The sequence below is a fragment of the Oryzias latipes genome, chromosome 20, assembly GCF_053564925.1.
Source record: "Oryzias latipes strain Hd-rR chromosome 20, Olatipes_Hd-rR_3.1".
NCBI lineage: Eukaryota > Metazoa > Chordata > Actinopteri > Beloniformes > Adrianichthyidae > Oryzias > Oryzias latipes.
In genome coordinates this window covers 2,496,179-2,513,238 of record NC_136256.1, presented here as the reverse complement: position 1 = coordinate 2,513,238, position 17,060 = coordinate 2,496,179, and the positions used below count along the sequence as shown (strand labels likewise).

Sequence of the window (17,060 nt, the reverse complement as noted above, 5' to 3'; positions counted from 1 at the left end):
TTCCATTTTCATGTGACGCATATAATATAACTTATCCTATTTTGCCAACTTAGATGAATTACTTCTATTGGAACAAGTAATTGAGTTAAATTTATTCAACCTAATTTCTTACGTCTATAAAACTCAATAGTTGTTTATACAACTCAAATTTACATATTTATCTAACTAAATGTCATTTTACTCCAATTCAATTCATCTTTTTTTTCATCTTAATTAATTATAATTCTTGAACTCTAGCCGGCAGATGTTCTCATTTTTATAAAAATAAAAAAATGAAAGGCTATGCACATAGTGCATACAATTAATTTAGGAATTTCCATCATGGTCATTACATTACTGGACGTTTAGGGGTGCAAAATAAACTCATCATCCTCTCCCTTCCTCTCACTTATGGTGCAGAGACATAAGCTTAGTAGGACAAAATAACTCAATAGAACATGGTGAAACACAGTAAAACAACTAAACACATTTGGTCAAAAACCCACACTTAAACCCAAGTCCATCCAGACAGGCAAAGGGAATGGTATCCCACAATCCCTTGTGGTGCCGATCTAACAGCAGCACCAAAGTTACACCTACTTAATTGAATTAATTTGAATAAAAGGAAAATAAAAGTCTGAAAACTAGTTATTTTTAAGCTGACTTAACTAAAAAAATGATTTATCTTAACTGAAGCAAATAATTAAGCTTAACCTTCAACTAAACCTGCTCCAGACCAGGTTATGTTCAGAACATGAGTTTCTATGGCAACTTGACATACCCTGAAACATATGGAAGCGATTATGTAGCATAAATAAAAAGCAAAGTCAAAACCAGAAATGCTTTTTCATTTTCAAAATGAAGCTGCATTTTTTGACTCAAAAATATAATGAAAAAGCAAACCACCTAAATGCTTTTTCATTTCCTTCTTCAACACTGCTTATTCTGTCACTTAATTAAAATTAAAATGAAAATGGTATTTGACATTTCATTTTCAAGACGGTCTTTGGTAAATGTGTAGCATAATTCATTTAGAAATGTCTAATTTCACATTTAAAATGGATTAATAGAAATGCTTTTTAATTTTCAGAATGAAGCTGCATTTTTTGACTCAAAATTAAAAAGAAAAAGCAATACTTCAAAATGCTTTTTCATTTCCTTCCTCAACCCAGCTTTTCTGTCACTTAATTAAAATGATAAAGAAAATGGTATTTGACGTTTCATTTTCAAAAAGGTCCATGGTAAATGTGTAGCAAAATTCATTTAGAAATGTCTAATTTGACAATTAAAATGGATTAATAGAAATGCTTTTTAATTTTCAAAATGTAGCTGCATTTTTTGACTCAAAATTAAAAAGAAAAAGCAATATTTCAAAATGCTTTTTCATTTTATACTTAAAACCGCTTATTCTGTGTCATAATTACAACGAAAATGCAAAGAGGGGATTGCATTTGCATTTTCACATCCAACCTGTGCACCTTGTCACATTATTCATTTAGGAAAAGCATTAGCAGAGGGGAGGCGGGGCGATGACGTCACTGCTTTCTCCGCGTGCCGGCCGCTGACAGACACAGACACACGCACCAGGAGCAGACTGTGTTAGTGGCAGAGAAGACGGCTTTGAGTTGGTTGTGAACTTTACACAGCTTCTCAGGACTACATAGCAGTATTTTATTTTTGAGTCAAAAAATGCAGCTTCATTTTGAAAATGAAAAAGCATTTCTGGTTTTGACTTTGCTTTTTATTTATGCTACAGATTCGCTTCCATAGAAACATACCTTCATTTCTGGAACCGAAAGTTGAGGTTATCAACTTCCTTAGCCTCAAACTTATTGTGGGAGCTAGCATAACCTGCTTTCTGGAATACCCCCCTGAGCAGGCGTTGCTATGGCAACTTGACATAGCCTGAAACATACCTTCATTTTTGGACCTGAAAGCTGAGGTTATCCGCTTCCTTAGCCTCAAACTTACCGTGGAGTTAGCATTCTGGAATGCCCCCCTGGGTACTGATGTGATGTTTTTTCATCATTCTGTTACTTCTCTGATGTATGGCAATGTGACTATTCCTATGTTTTCTGTCTTCCTTGTTTGTTTCTTCTTCTCTGGTTCCTTGTTTCTCCTCTGCTCCACCTGATTTTGTCCCTTTTTTATGGCCCACTGAGGATATTGGCACTTGATCAAAGAATTTTTAACGTGTTTCTTCTCTTCCGTTTTGTCCTCCCTGTCCGTTACCACTTCTGCGTGGTCAAATTAAGTTCTTACTTCGGATACTTTGTGAGTGGTAGGGTGTTCTGATGTCGATGATAAACATTGATCTATGTGAGTTGGTTTCCTGTACACATTTATTTTCATGTCCCTATTTTCTGAGTGAGTGATGTTTACATCCAGAAAGTTGATGCCGTTATCTTTTCCTCTTCATGTGTGAATTTGATTTGTCCCGTATCGTCCATGGTGTTCAAGTGGTCTGTGATCTCCTGTGTGTGTCTATTTTTGACTTTTTCCAGAATATCATCAACGTAGCATTTCCATAGTGTTGGACAGCAGTGCTCCAGTGCAGGTGTTATTGCTTTCTTCTCCAGATCTTCCATGAAGAAGCTGCACATTGGCATGATAGTGGTCTCCCATGGGAAAGCCTTCCTTTTGTCTGTAGATGGTGTTGCGAAATTGAAAATAGGTGGATGTAGTGACCAAATGGAGTAGTTATGTGATATCGTTAACCGTGAGAGTTTTACATTTCCTTAGCGATTTGTCTGCTTAATTGTTCCTGCACTGTTTGTAGTGTGGCTTCTACTGGAGTCCCAGTGAATAGTGATGCTACATCATGTGAATTGAATATTTCGTTGCTTCCATCTTTGTGTTTTTGAGTTCTTTTGCCAGCTGTCTTGCTTTCTTACAATGGTCGTCTGTGTTTCCTAGGAGGGGTTTCAATAAGTCTGTAATTCATTTGGAAATATTGTAGATTACTGATCCAGTGCTGTCTATTATAGGCCTTAGTGGTGCTCCAGGTTAATGGAGATTATGTCAGAAAATTACTGTTTTTTATTTTTAGGATTTTTTAATATTTGAATATGGATCATAATTGGTCAAGAATGCTCAACAGCTCTGAAGCTTCTGTCACAACACGTTCTAGTAGGACAATGGGTCATGAGTAGTCAGTACAGAAAGTTTGGTGACAACAGCTTTAGTATATTCAGAGCTATTTATTCATATCTCTATTAATATTTAAAATATATATATATACAATAAAATAAGACGAAGATGGAGTTTCTCACATATTGATTGCAACATGAATATGCTGAGGAGTCTTCATTTCCAGCTCATATAAATGTAGACATTCATTCATTTTTGAGAGATTATTGATTTTTACAGAATGTTTTTTCTCTGAACTTGCACTTTGTTGACGGTCTCACTGCCGTGTCTCCGTTTACTACTGGAAGTTAACAATTCTCATTAAAAGGCACAAAAATGATATTTTTTCTTTTGAAATGCATTTGTAGTTCACTCTCTGTGTTAACACAAAATGATTGACCTACTTGCCGACAGATCTGTAGAGTCGAGGCAGGAAGTCAGAATCTGTGAATATGTTTCTAACTTTACCAAACTGATATCTTCTTATTTTCATTATAAAAAGGTCCCCTAATTTTATTGTTTTCATTTTCCCCTCTTGAGTTATGGCGGGACATTGAGCCTTAAAAGTGGGTCACACACAGAAACACGCGGAAGCAGCTGACATATAGACGGCTCTTAGAAGCTGCCGTTACCGGGAGAATCTTTGAATGATCTTGTGAACCCTGAATGAAGATGTGATCACCCATGTTTTTGTAGAACTCTTCATAATAAATAAAGCTGATCTCTCATCACCACCGGCATGCATTGTAAATGACATGAACACAGACACCGCTCCATGTAGCGATCAGGCTAAAATCATTAGCTGGAAGCTCCTCCCACACGTGACCGCGGGCTGCTAGCTGGCTGGCAGACAGAGAGGTGTCACCAGCAAAACAGTCCAAGATTCATTTTGTTTGCAGCTATTTTTTCTCTTTTGCAATGGCTGTTCTCAGCCACCGTACAGTAGAGGAGGAGCATTGAAGGAATAGAGACATTCACCAAAAGGAGAATTAATGAGCCAGAGTATTACAGCGCTGAAGGAAACTTTTGTTGGTTATTACAAAGCAGATGGCGACCACTTCACTCTCCTCTTAGGCGGCGAATTTTTGCCAGGTGCCCCTTATATATATACATGTCATGGGGAAATGAGGACGTACCCAGGCGCATGGAGGATGAGGAGGCAGGAGGAGGCAGGAGGTTGCAGGGGAACAGAGACTTTAATAAAAAAAAAAAACAAATAAAAAAACCACTGCATCAGACAGGTAAAGTCGAAACTTGAAATCTACACTACAAACACACAAGAACTCGGGGAACATTAACCTTTGGAGCAGTACAGGAGGAAGGGAAAGACAGGACGTAAATACATACAGACAAACGAGACACGGGTGAACACAATCAGGGCAGATGGGGACCAAAAGTAAAACTCGAAACAACAACAAAACAGTAAACCTTGAAAAAAAACAGGACGTGAACTCAAACCTATACCCCTTGTGCTATCTTAGATGACCCCACCCTTCCATTGAGGTGTTCTCCCTACCATGACAAAGGTTGATAAATGTGGAAAGATTTCATGTAATCCATGGACACCAGTGAAGATCACAAATATTGAAGAAAAAAGATTCAGAGCACTGTCTAGTGGGTCTAGATGACCCAACTCCCAATGTTTAAGTGCCTAGGATAGCACAAGGGTTAACTGAGCAATAAAAAAGGTGCATGTGACTCTGAACGCCTCAGGTTGGAGGCCTTTGGGCTGGAAGCTTGGATCAGTTCTGCAAAGTAAAATCACTATCAATTATTTCTCTTTATTAAAGATATAACTCAAGGGGTTGGAATGTATGTTTCTCACAAATGTCTGAGAATATAAACAGCACAAACATTTTTGGTGAAATATGTATGGCTTCAGACTGGAAAAATGGCTAAAGGTTACTCTAAGCATGGATCAGCCTTTCTGATCACATTATGGTGACTCTCTCAGGTGACACGTTGGCGGCTGATCCAACAGGCTCCAGGCGCCGGCACCCATGCAGACTTCTGTCCATTCCCATGTGAATCTTCTTGAGCTTGCAGGCCACACAGGGCATCAACATGAAGACCTTTCCCATGATGACACACACTGGCAGAACAAGGGCCACCATAAAGCTGGGAGGCAGGTAGAAGTGATAGGCATTCTTCTCAAAGGCTTGCTTCCAGCCAAACAGCAACCCGTGGAAGGTGGCGATGAGGAGGGCGATGTAACCCAGAGTGGACTGAAGCAGACACAAGAAGAATGCATAAATAATTAAAGCCGCAAGCGGCGCTGAATGGCCCGCAGACGCAGCCCACCTTCCACGCCTAACACTACGCACCACCGCCGCCATCACCGCCCACCTTTGATCAAGGATAGTCAAACTTGCATATGCTAGTTTTGCTAATGTGGCCAAAAGTGCTAGCAATGCGATCAACATCATCAACTCTCTCAGAAAAACACATTACTCGAAATGCTAATTATCCTAACAATGCTAGTTTTGCTAATGTGGCTAAAAGTGCTGATATTTTGATCAGCATCATCAACTCTCTCAGAAAAACACATTGCTCAAAATGCTAATTATGCTAACTATGCTAGTTATGCTAATATAGCTAAAAGTGCTAACTTAGCGATCAGTATCATCAACTGACTTCAAAAACACATTGCTCCATTGGTGAAAGCTATGTGTCATAAGTTGATTAAAAAAAACTCTTTTTTCAAAATGGCGGCATTTCTGTTGATTTTATCTCCATAGCAACCATTTTATGTTTTGGTCGCCTCGGGATGACGAACAGATCCACGTCAGTTTCAGACAGATCGGAAAAAGTAAACTTTTTGTTGTCCTTAGCAACAGTGGTTTTATGCTAACCATGCCCACATTCCTTATATGTCCATATCCAGTGTTTTTCAGTGTATTCAGTTTCAGGCATGAATGCATGCATTCAAATTTCACAGTAGTCCATTGAAAAACATAGAAGTTATAATAATAATAATAATAATAATAATAATGGATTGGATTTATCTGCGCTTTTCAAGACACTCAAAGCGCTTACATTATGTCCATTATTCATTCACTCCTCATTCATACTTGGTGACGGTAAGCTACGGTTGTAGCCACAGCTGCCCTGGGGCAAACTGACAGAGGCGTGGCTGCCATTTCGCGCCTACGGCCCCTCTGACCATCACCGGGACCATTCATGCACATTCACACAACAGTGCGGCACTTTGCTGACTCCTCACGTGCACGCCGTTCAAAATCTACAACTCCTAATTCCAACATTTTTTCCACAGTAGCTTTCCATTGATGCCCAAAAAGTTTCGAGACGATCGATGAATATTCCAACGACAAGTTTAAGTTTGAATATGGTGGTAAAGGTGTTTTTAATAGAAAATTCAAGATGGCGGCCTTTTCCCGAGGTCAAAGGTCGACGAAACTCCAGGTGATTGCAGACTTACGCTAGGGACATGTGAGTCAAATTTCATGAAAATAGACATGTAGGGCCCTTGGTAGGGGGGGTGCTTGGACATCACTGCCAGTAAGCAGCAGATGTCCTCCTAGCACCCTACACCCCAATTTTAACCACACCTTAGACATTTAGGGCCCCTTGGTGGGAAGGGTGAGGGTACATCACTGTGAGTAATCAGGAGATGTCCCCTCAATGCCCTACCTGCCAATTTTAACTGCACTCCCTTAGTACACACACCCTTTACTCCTCAAAATATACATTCAAACATAAACACACACACACACATGCACACACACACACCCTCACACACACACACGCACACACATTTTGCAAGGAAGTAGGGACCTAGGACCATCTGTCCCCTACCCCATCCCTGGTGGGGGGGGGGGGGGGGTACTGGGCCCTTGGCAATGGTGGCCGTGTCCCCTGGGTGCCGGATTCCTGGGCCCGGCAGTGCTCTCTCCGTGCAGGGAAAGGGTTCACATTACATCTGAGCCGGGGGTGTCCCTTATCCCTGTGGGGTGGGTTCTGGTCCTTGCCCCTGAGCAGCACCGCCAAATTTCCAACTGTGGTCGAGCCTGGTCGGGCCATGTTTACAACACCCCTCGTTGGCCCCCCTTTTCCCCGGGGTGCTCCCCTCCTGGGCGGGGGCGGCGGGCCCCTGCCTTGCTCCTTCCTGGACCAACCGTGGGCCGGGTGGGTGGCTGCCTGGAGTGCGGAGTGGGTCTCCCTTGGGGGGTCCTGGCTCGTACCTGGGGTTGGGGCAAGGTGATGCCCCGAACTCCTGGGTGTTGATGGGGTGCTCGTCTGGGGCTGTGGGCGCCCTTCTCGGGTGGGGCCCTGCGTTGGGCCCTCCTGGCGCGGCGGGGGGGCTGCTCTCCTAGTTGGGCAGGGGCGGCGCTCTCTTTCCCCCCATGCCTCCCTGCTCTCTGGCTCTGGGGGCCTGCGGCGGTCCTGCTGGCCCTGGCCTGGGTAGCAAGTGGTCGCCCGGGGGGCGGTTGTTCTCTGCCTGCTGCCGTGTGGTGTTGGGGGGTTCTGGCTGCCGCAGCTGCTGCGGCGGGGGTCTGGGTGTGGGGGTGGCTGGGCGCTCCTCCTCCTTCTTTTCACATTCCACCATCCATTTTAGAAGAACATAAACACTCACCTGAGCACAGGTGTTAGCTCACATTTTCACTAATAGTTTGCATGATTGAATGAATGAAATATTTCACACTAGTTGGTTTAAAGGCATAAGTCTGCGTGTGTGAACACTATCTGTTTTGTGTACATGTTGAAATGTGGACATTTTTACAGCTAGCAGGTGTGTTGATAACATTTGAGTGTGTGTGAACAGGCCCCGCCCTTTGAGATTTGTACTACATTTGAACCTTACCGTAATGATAAACATTCAGTAAACTTGTTGCTTTATGCTGCTTCATGGTCTTATCCCCCCTCCCCCTCCTATTATCACCCTCCAATCCCCCCCTCTCTTTAACATCCCTCTCTCTTCTTCCCTTCTTTCCTTTTCCGTCCGGTCCAACACCAAAGATTTTCAAATATGATTGAAATTAATTAAGTTTGGCCTCAATTACAAAAGGGGTTTATTCAGACATACCTCTGGTTTGTCTGAAGATTAATAACCCCTCTTGTTAAAGTAAAATATGTTCAACACAAGAGGCCCTCCTCATCTGCCTGCCCAGCTGTTGGACAGGAAAAGTAAAAAAAAAAAAAAAAATCATGAAAATCGCTCTAAAAAAAGTTCATTTTTCCATATTGTGTAAAAATCTCAAAAAAGCAGGTTTTGGCACAAAATGGCCGCCAAACCGTAGATTGTGTCGCCATCACGTAATGATTTCAAAACTTTGTTTGGATATACTCAACAAAGTTATCTGGGTTTTAGCCGATTCTTTAATAAAAAATCCGAATTTTTTTAGCAGTCATAACTTTTTTGCGATCGTTTTTTGTTTACCATGCCCACATTCCTTTATCGATTTTTTCCTATTTGACATCGTTCATTCCACCACCAAGTCTCCTTATCAACTTTCTTTCCTGATGACTCACCAAGTACACTCCTACCTGTCTCCCTGACCACATTAGCTGTAGTTCCCCAGTCATCTGGGGATTCCTCCTGACCAACCACAGCCTGTTTTTGACTGCTTCTTCAAAGTCATGCAACATTCCTCCTCTTTCAGCTTCCACCAGTTTGTCCTCGGCTCTGCCTTTGTCCTTTCTTTCTTCATCTTCTTCATCTCCATGGTCATCCTACACACCACCATCCTATGCTGTCTGGAAACACTCTCACTACCTCTAGTTTGCAGTCACTGATCTCCTTCAGATTACATGTCTGTCTGTGTGCTTCTACCTCCACTCTTATAGGTTATCCAATGTTCCTGTCTCTTCTCAAAAAACGTATTCACTAGAGCCATTTCTATCTTTTTTGCTAAACAAACCACCATCTGTCCTTCTACGTTAGTCTCCTGGTTACCAAACTTGTCCATCACCTCCTCATCACCTCTGTTTCCTGCACCATTCGTGTCCGTTTAAATCTGCACCAGAGACAACTCTCTCACTTCTAGAGATGCTCATCCCAAGAGTTTAGCTTTTTAGGCTCTTCTGTTCTTTTCTTTATCCGACTTAACATTAAGCTTTGGACTTTAGAGAATTATATATTGTTTTGTCTTCCTTCTTTAAGATTGTTTTTCAAGCCAAGAGTTTGCCGTTTTAATATCATACTTTTCACGTTTAGTAAATGCTTTTTAGACATATTTCAAAACACATTTTTATGCCTATCACACTTTCGCCTACAATTTTTGTAAGTGCTTGTATTTACATGTTTTATTCTTTTTGCATTCATTCTAAATGTGGAATATATTGTCTGCCCACTAATACAGATTGTTTCATAAAGTTGCTTTAAGTCCAATAGAGAAACCCTTATCTACAGAGTATTTTTGGCTGCATCAAAAATGCTTCAGTGGGACTTCTGGAGTTATATGTTCAGTCTTTTGAGTTCATGTGATGAATCAATGAAGACATAAAATCATGTGGAGTTGCTTGGCACATGTTCGGTCAAGTAGAAATAACTGATTGTATGTAAATGTTTTATTTTAGGTTATTGTGAATATATAATCCTTGGCATGGGTTTACAGCTACACCACTCTTTATTACAATAATAAAGCAGAGTTCTGCGCCGTGCTTAAAAACTCTCTTGGTGAACATTCTTACCTGTATAAAGCTAAATTCCCTCCAGTTGAGCGTAGTGTTGATGGAAGGAACGGATGTGATGGCCAGAATAGACAACAGCCCAAAACTCATAATCCCAAAGGAAATGTACATCTCCACTCTCCACACTTCCTCCTCATTCCAAGAATTTTCCACATGTGCATGGACCTGCCAACACAGAGCAAGGCAACATTCATTTCACAGATCTGGGATGCTAGTTTGAGTCCTGGGAAGGAAAAGTGCCACTGTGGACAACCACAGTTGTGAGAAAAATGGACTAAACATCAAACAAGACATTTCCCCGTTTCAGGACTAATACAAGTGTTCATATTCTGTAATTAGCACAATTGTATCAATGAAATCATTCAATTCAGGACAAACGTCCACTTCAAAAGATGAGAGGTCTGTAATGTTTCTCAAAGAAACACTGTGAGAGACAGGAAGGCAGAAACAGAACACAAAAATCACATCGTACGATAACTGCAGCTTTTGATGGGGCAGAAACTATTCCTTCTTCTTTAGGAAGCTCTTCTGTCCTCCACTCGTTACCTGTAATAATCACACTACTAGTTAAAGGACACCTGTCCACACTCTTAGAGACCCACTCCAGTGAAAATTGTGTTTTTGGTGTTTTGGACACGTTCTTAACCCTTGTGCTATCTTAGATGACCCCCCCCCCCCCCTTCCATTGACGTGTTCTCCCTACCATGACAAAGGTGGATAAAGGTGGAAAGATTTCATGTAATCCATGGACACCAGTGAAGATCACAAATCATTGAAGAAAAAAGGTTCAGAGCTCTGTCTAGTGGGTCTAGATGACCCAACTCCCAATGTTAAAGTGCCTAGGATAGCACAAGGGTTAAAGCATTTTCTCATGACGGAGGACACAAACTAAAGAACTGAGGATTAAAACAGCATATTTTTGTATTGGTGATGGATCAGGAGAGGATGAAAACATTCCGTCTGAAAAACTCTGATTTGTGGCGTAGCTACTGAAAAATCTCACTTCTTCGCTCCTCCTCCTCACCCACTCATGTACGTCTTTGTTTTCCTCCTCATCCAAACTGGAATCTGCCTTAGAACTGTACAGCTGGATTGCACCTATACTGCTCGCCATTTTTTTAGCGCCGTTGATGTTAGCTTGTGGCTACAGACAGCATAATCAGAATTAAAAGAGCCCTCTGCTTTGAAAACAGATCTAGAGATGATCAGAGTGGGATTTTTAGTGTCATATGACGGACCTCACTCCCCTTCATACAGTTGGGGAGGGGACAAACAACACCCACACTACTACATACATGTGGTGACGACTTTTCACCACATGATATAAGCTCCACCTTTTTTTCAAACGCACTTTTGGTTACGGGAAAAGACAACTTCAGACTGAACTCATCGGACACGAGTGCACACAACACGCATACAACATTCACGCACACAATTGTGATCTATATACTGCTTTCATGTAAATGAAATAATTACATAAACAAAGACATGAAACAGGATTGCCACTCATCAGGGAAATGTCTTGTTCTGTTGTTGATATTTTTGAACACTGACCTGTTGGTAAGCAGTGTTGAGCAGCAGGTACCTCTCAGACCGTCTGAAGGGCAGACAGAGGCTGTAGAGTCCATGGACAGCAGCCAGGAAAAAGCTGATGAGGCCAAGCTGCTTCCTACTCTGCAGCCAGCCTTCCAGCCACTTTGGGAAAAGTTTATATTTGGTACCATAATACAGCTGGTGGATCGCTGCCAGCTGGCCAGGCAGGTACACCAGGGCCAGGAGTGTGATAGCGACGGTGGGCAGGGTCCGATTCACTATCTCTATTGGGATCTTGTAGAAGTCACTTTGCTTGTATTTAAAGTACGGATGGATTATATCACGAGCAAAAGAATACGAAAAAAAGAAAATAGAGAAGGCCACGGCAGCGAGGACAGGACCTTTCCAATCGTGAAATAACCGCCTTGGAATATTCTCAATATAGCGGGATGAGGACAAAGTGCCCATGTCCACTGGCTGGAAGTTGAGTTGGTGGGCTAATTCCATAATCTGTTGTCGAGCCTCCAAAGAATCACTGCAAACAAAGACCTACGGAGGGGCAAAAAATATCAAAGACTCTGCAAGTTGTCCTTCTTAAAAGATAGACTTCTGGAGGGCCACTGTCCTGCTTGTGTTTTAATCAAGTCTCCCTTTCCCCACCTTGTTGGAAAATCAGACCTGATCCAGGTCATGCATGTTCATCATAGATACACTTTAAATGGGACAGAATCTAAAAAACAATCAAACCCAGAAATCACATTGTATGATTTTGAATATTGTATTTGCACACACACACAAAAAAAAACTCAATCATCTTAATTTGGGGCTGCTGTAGTACAGAGATGTAGCGGTGGACCTCTGATCGGGAGCTCACAAGCTTGATTCCCGCCTTGCCTGGCCATGTCAACGCATTCTTGGGCAAGACACTGAACCCCACTTATGCACTGTTGTTGGGAGTGGAGCCGCCATCAGTGTGTGTATGTGTGTAAATGTGTGTGAATGGGACTATGGCTGTACAGCACTGTGGGTTTTTATGGAAGGCAGTAAAGTGCTTTAAGAGTATTTACCATTTACCATTTAATTTGAGTCCCCATTTGTTTCGATGTTTTCATACCTGTGTACTTGCGTCTTGGGGGTAGTTCTGCTGCATGGCCCATGCTGAGATGACATTGAAACCTTTCACTACAACAGAGTCGGGCAAAAGTGAGGCCAGATACTCTGCATTGGATTCGGCATACTGGTTCCCCCTCCTGTTGTTGCTCACATCCACCAGGATCTTACCTGTGAAGCAGCAGGACAAAGAACAGACATCTGACCTGAGAACACATTGGAAGAGAAACGTGATGCAAATGCTGTTTAATGCAGCAGACTATTCAGTGAATTTGTTGAAGTTTTAATGCAATGCAGGCATTCATGTGCACGAACATAAGTGGGTCACATGGTGTCGGGCAGCACATAAACAAAATATAATTGACATTATATATGTTTATTGATGATCTGATTCTAAACTCAAGTTTGAAAACTCTCAGATTCTCTTCACCACTTCTGTCCATCACTTAGACAATCCCTTCAGTTGTTTTACCTTCCCTCCATTCTCTTCCTTCCTAAAGCTTCTGTTCCGGCTCTCACACATAAGACATTACAGCTAAATTGAAATTCCCAAATTAATAAAGACGGCAAAAATTCAACTTCTTTGTCTGGTTTCTTACTGTAGAATGAGTCAAAGAGAAAGAGGCCTTCGACTCCAGAGTAAAAGCTGCATTTAACGGACAAAACTAGGACTTTTACTTGAAAAATGGATTTACTACAGTGGTTTGTCCTACATATGGGGTTAGAAATCTGTCAAAAATCAAGCGTATGCATACAGAGAAACTTGTGCACAGACTAATACTTTGTGCACAATGTTGCAAAAAAATATCAATGCATTTGGTTTTACGTCTGACATGTCTGTTTGAATACCATTTTTCTTTGTTTTGAAGACAACTTTTTCACATTAGATGACTTTCAAAAATACACAATGAGTTAACAGGCATGTCTTCAGTCATGAAACATCGATCCAACAGCATGTATATTGACTACTACAGAGAAAAAAATAGCAGTCATGTCATAAAAGAGACAATGTAGTTCAAGAACAAAACCACGACAGAATAAAACAACGACACCACACTGAGCAGTGTGTGAATAAAGCTCAAACAGAACCACTTCTGTCATTCGTCAGTAAAAGAAAAACAAGAAAAAGAAAGAAGGTTAGACATAATGATCCTGCCGGTATCCCCCCCCCCCCCCCCCCCCCTTTAACTGCTACAGTCGGCTGCCAATTAACCTACTTTAGCTTTCCAGGTAGCCGAAAAGCTTTGTGTCATGTAATTCCATCCAATTGGCTAAAGTTCAGCTGTTTTGCGATTTAGCAGACAAAAGTTCTGTTGGTTGAACTTCCAGCGTATGATCAATGAACGCCCGATCTGTTCGTAGAGCCCGCGAACTATTTAAAGTATTGCGTAGCGACGCGTGAACACGAGGGTTCTCGACGCAGAACCCCGATACAGGGGCTTCCAGGCATTCACACAGACTTTTCATTGGAAGTGATGGCTTGAACACGAGTCGACACTGCCGGTGTGAATGGAGCTTCATAAGAGTCTGCTGCTCTTTTTTGGGCTGTTTTAACCCAATTCCAGGTCTAAAACCCTCCGCCATTGGTACGTTATTTACATCAAGGGTAAGTAAGCAAGTAAATCTTTATCTATACAGCACCCAGCGAGCGACTCAAGAAAGTGATTCACAATGTTTAAACAAGATTAAACCTGAGAAAAAAACTAATTGGATGGGATGCCAAAAGCAGCAAAAACCCAATAAACATAGTCAGGCATAAAACACAAGACAAAAAAAGTCAGCTAAAAGTTCTTCTTGAAAAGGACTAAAGGAACGTGTGAACTTTACCTGCCATCAGATGCTTGAGATCCCACAGCACCGAGTAGTGCTCACGGCGGATCGCCAGGAACACGATGTTCACCTTCTGTACAGCGTCTTCATAGTGTGTAACATCCACAACGTGAGGAAACGACTGAGCTGCTAGTTTGGGATGACGGCTCCCCACCACCACACAAAAGCCACAACGTAACAGCCGAAATGCCAGGCTCTTGGAAAAGTCACCGGAGCCCAAGATTCCCAGTGTGGTTGGAGCTGGCCTCAGACCAGAAGGTCCTAAATCTGCAGCTCTGCCTCTCACAACTTTAGGCACCCAGAAGGTCTGAGCTGAATGGAGGTGGTGGGCAGAGGAAGCAGACATCAAGCCAGGGCTCCTCTTGTGTCCTATTATGAAGGCAGAGTCCATTGTTCTGTTTGACTTTAGATGTGACCAGCCTGTAGGTGGAATAAAGGTATTATATTAGAAAAGTCTACTTCACAGGTGAAAAACTAGACTTCTGGAGGGCCACTGTCCTGCTTGTGTTTTAATCAAGTCTCCCTTTCCCCACCTTGTTGGAAAATCAGACCTGATCCAGGTCAGCAGCAGCAGACTGGTCAAGATGATGTGAGCAAAGCCAGCAGGACACCAGCCCTCAAGCTCCGGAGTTTGGCTTTAATTGGCAATGTCCATTTGATTGGGGTCTAGTCTATGACAAAGCAAAAGCAAAGAATGTACTGTATTTATTTACTGCATATTAATGCCCAAAAGTTATGGCTCTCAATAAGTGTAAGAAATCACAACTTTAACCCTTGTGCTATCCTAGGCACTTTGACATTGGGATTTCTCAGGAAATCCTCTTCACCTTTATCCACCTTTGTCATGGAATAACACGTCAATGGTCATCTTGACCCCATAGGATAGCACAAGGGTTAACATTGGGAGTTGGGTCATCTAGACCCACTAGACAGTGCTCTGAACCTTTTTTCTTCAATGATTTGTGATCTTCACTGGTGTCCATGGATTACATGAAATCTTTCCACCTTTATCCACCTTTGTCATGGTAGGGAGAACACGTCAATGGAAGGGTGGGGTCATCTGGACCCCACAGGATAGCACAAGGGTTAAATGGATGTCAGAAGACCCAAATGACATTCTATTCATACAACTGTAGGTAGAAGGAAAAACAACATTAGAAACATAACTGTATCATTTAACATATGTGTATTTATATATATGTACATATATTTCAGTCCAGTTCACAGGTATTTTTTTCACCTACAACTTTGTTGTACTTATTACCTTTATGCTTTTTACTGCAAACTATCCTTTAATCCTGCAAGAGTCATTTAACTGTTTAAAATATGTTTGCAGAATATGAACTGGAAACCCCAAGATCAAAATAGGAAACACCTCTGAAGGTGGTAGAGAATGAGAGGGCAAAGATCCTGTGGGACTTCCAGATCCAGACTGATAGGATGGTAATGGACAACTAACCAGACATTGTAGTGGTGGATAAAGAACAGAGGAAAGCCGTTGTGGTGGATGTGGCAGTACCAAGCGATGGGAACATCAGGAAGAAGGAACATGAGAAACTGGAGAAATACCAGGGACTCAGAGAAGAACTGGAGAAAGCCTGAAAAGTGAAGGTGCCAGTGGTGTCTGTGGTAATTGGAGCACTCGGGGCAGTAACCCCCAAGCTGGAGGAGTGGCTACAACAGATACCTGGAAAGACCTCAGACCTCTCAGTCCAGAAAAGTGCAGTGCTAGGAACAGCTAAGATACTGCAGGACCCTCTTGCTCCCAGGCCTCTGGTAGAGGACCCGAGCTTGGAGGAGAAAACACCCACATACATATATATGTGTGTGTGTTTAAATATATATCTATATATCTATTATTCCTTCACTATATATAGATATATATATAGATATATATAGATATAGATATATATCTATATATATAGATAGATAGATAGATAGATAGATAGATAGATAGATAGATAGATAGATAGATAGATAGATAGATAGATAGATAGATAGATAGATAGATAGATAGATAGATAGATAGATAGATAGATACTTCTTTAATACTACTCAGCTTCGAGTTCCAACACTTGAGAAGGTTTAAATGCGACGTACAAAAACAGCAGTTTGCATTGACGTATTCAGTAGAACAAAAACATGAAAACAAATGTTTAGTCTCCCTGAAAACTAAGACCTGCACATGACCTGTAAATGACCCAATTCAGAGCTGTTCCTAAAGAAACTCCTGATCAGACTTCAGTTTACATGTATGTAATGCAGACATGATGGTGAGCCATGATCACATGCCGTTTTTAACATACTACAGTTAAATTATCTCTTTTTTTCTCCATTTGGCCCACATGATGAAGCCGCTGCTCTGAATGCTCAGAATAACAGACTGGATATCTGCAGCACCGGCACCGGTACCGGTACCGGACAGCCTGTCAGGCCGGTCGCTGTTCCAAAGAAGAAAGCGTGTACGTACGTGTACGCAGCGGGCGCGTCCTCAGTCTCCAGGGAGCTGCACTGCTGATGCTGCAGGCTCGAACGCGCGGAGACCCCCCCGCAGCAGAAACAGCGACGATCCTCCTGAAACACAACACCCCCCCGCCGGAATGAAGCGTCTCAGCCAGATGAGCTGCACGGAAATTACGGAACCAATTCCTGTGGATGTGGAACAGCACACCGTGTCCCTGATGCTGCCTTCACGGACCGCTGGAAATGTCCCAACTAAAGCCCCACCTGTAAGCACAGGCCGAGTTATTATTATTATTATTATTATTATTATTATTATTATTATTATTATTATTATTATTATTATTATTATTAGCGTAATTAGCGTT

General features: G+C 42.0%; 1 protein-coding gene across 2 annotated transcripts; it reads right to left on the bottom strand.

Annotated features, from left to right (window-relative positions):
* Positions 1-4,358: 4,358 nt before the first annotated feature.
* steap2 (STEAP family member 2, metalloreductase) lies at positions 4,359-16,979 on the bottom strand. 2 transcript variants are annotated; one of them, XM_004086869.4, is made up of 7 exons: positions 15,176-16,979; positions 14,766-14,903; positions 14,230-14,652; positions 12,407-12,573; positions 11,314-11,841; positions 9,760-9,924; positions 4,359-5,333 (listed from the first exon to the last, which is right to left on the bottom strand). In XM_004086869.4, the coding sequence occupies exons 3-7, from the start codon at positions 14,621-14,623 to the stop codon at positions 5,040-5,042; spliced, it is 1,548 nt and encodes a 515-aa protein (XP_004086917.1). In that variant the 5' UTR covers positions 14,624-14,652; positions 14,766-14,903; positions 15,176-16,979; the 3' UTR covers positions 4,359-5,039. The 2 variants fall into 2 exon arrangements, with proteins under 2 accessions (XP_004086917.1, XP_023806120.1); XM_023950352.2 differs by having other exon boundaries at positions 16,703-16,903.
* Between the last annotated feature and the right edge of the window lie 81 nt (positions 16,980-17,060).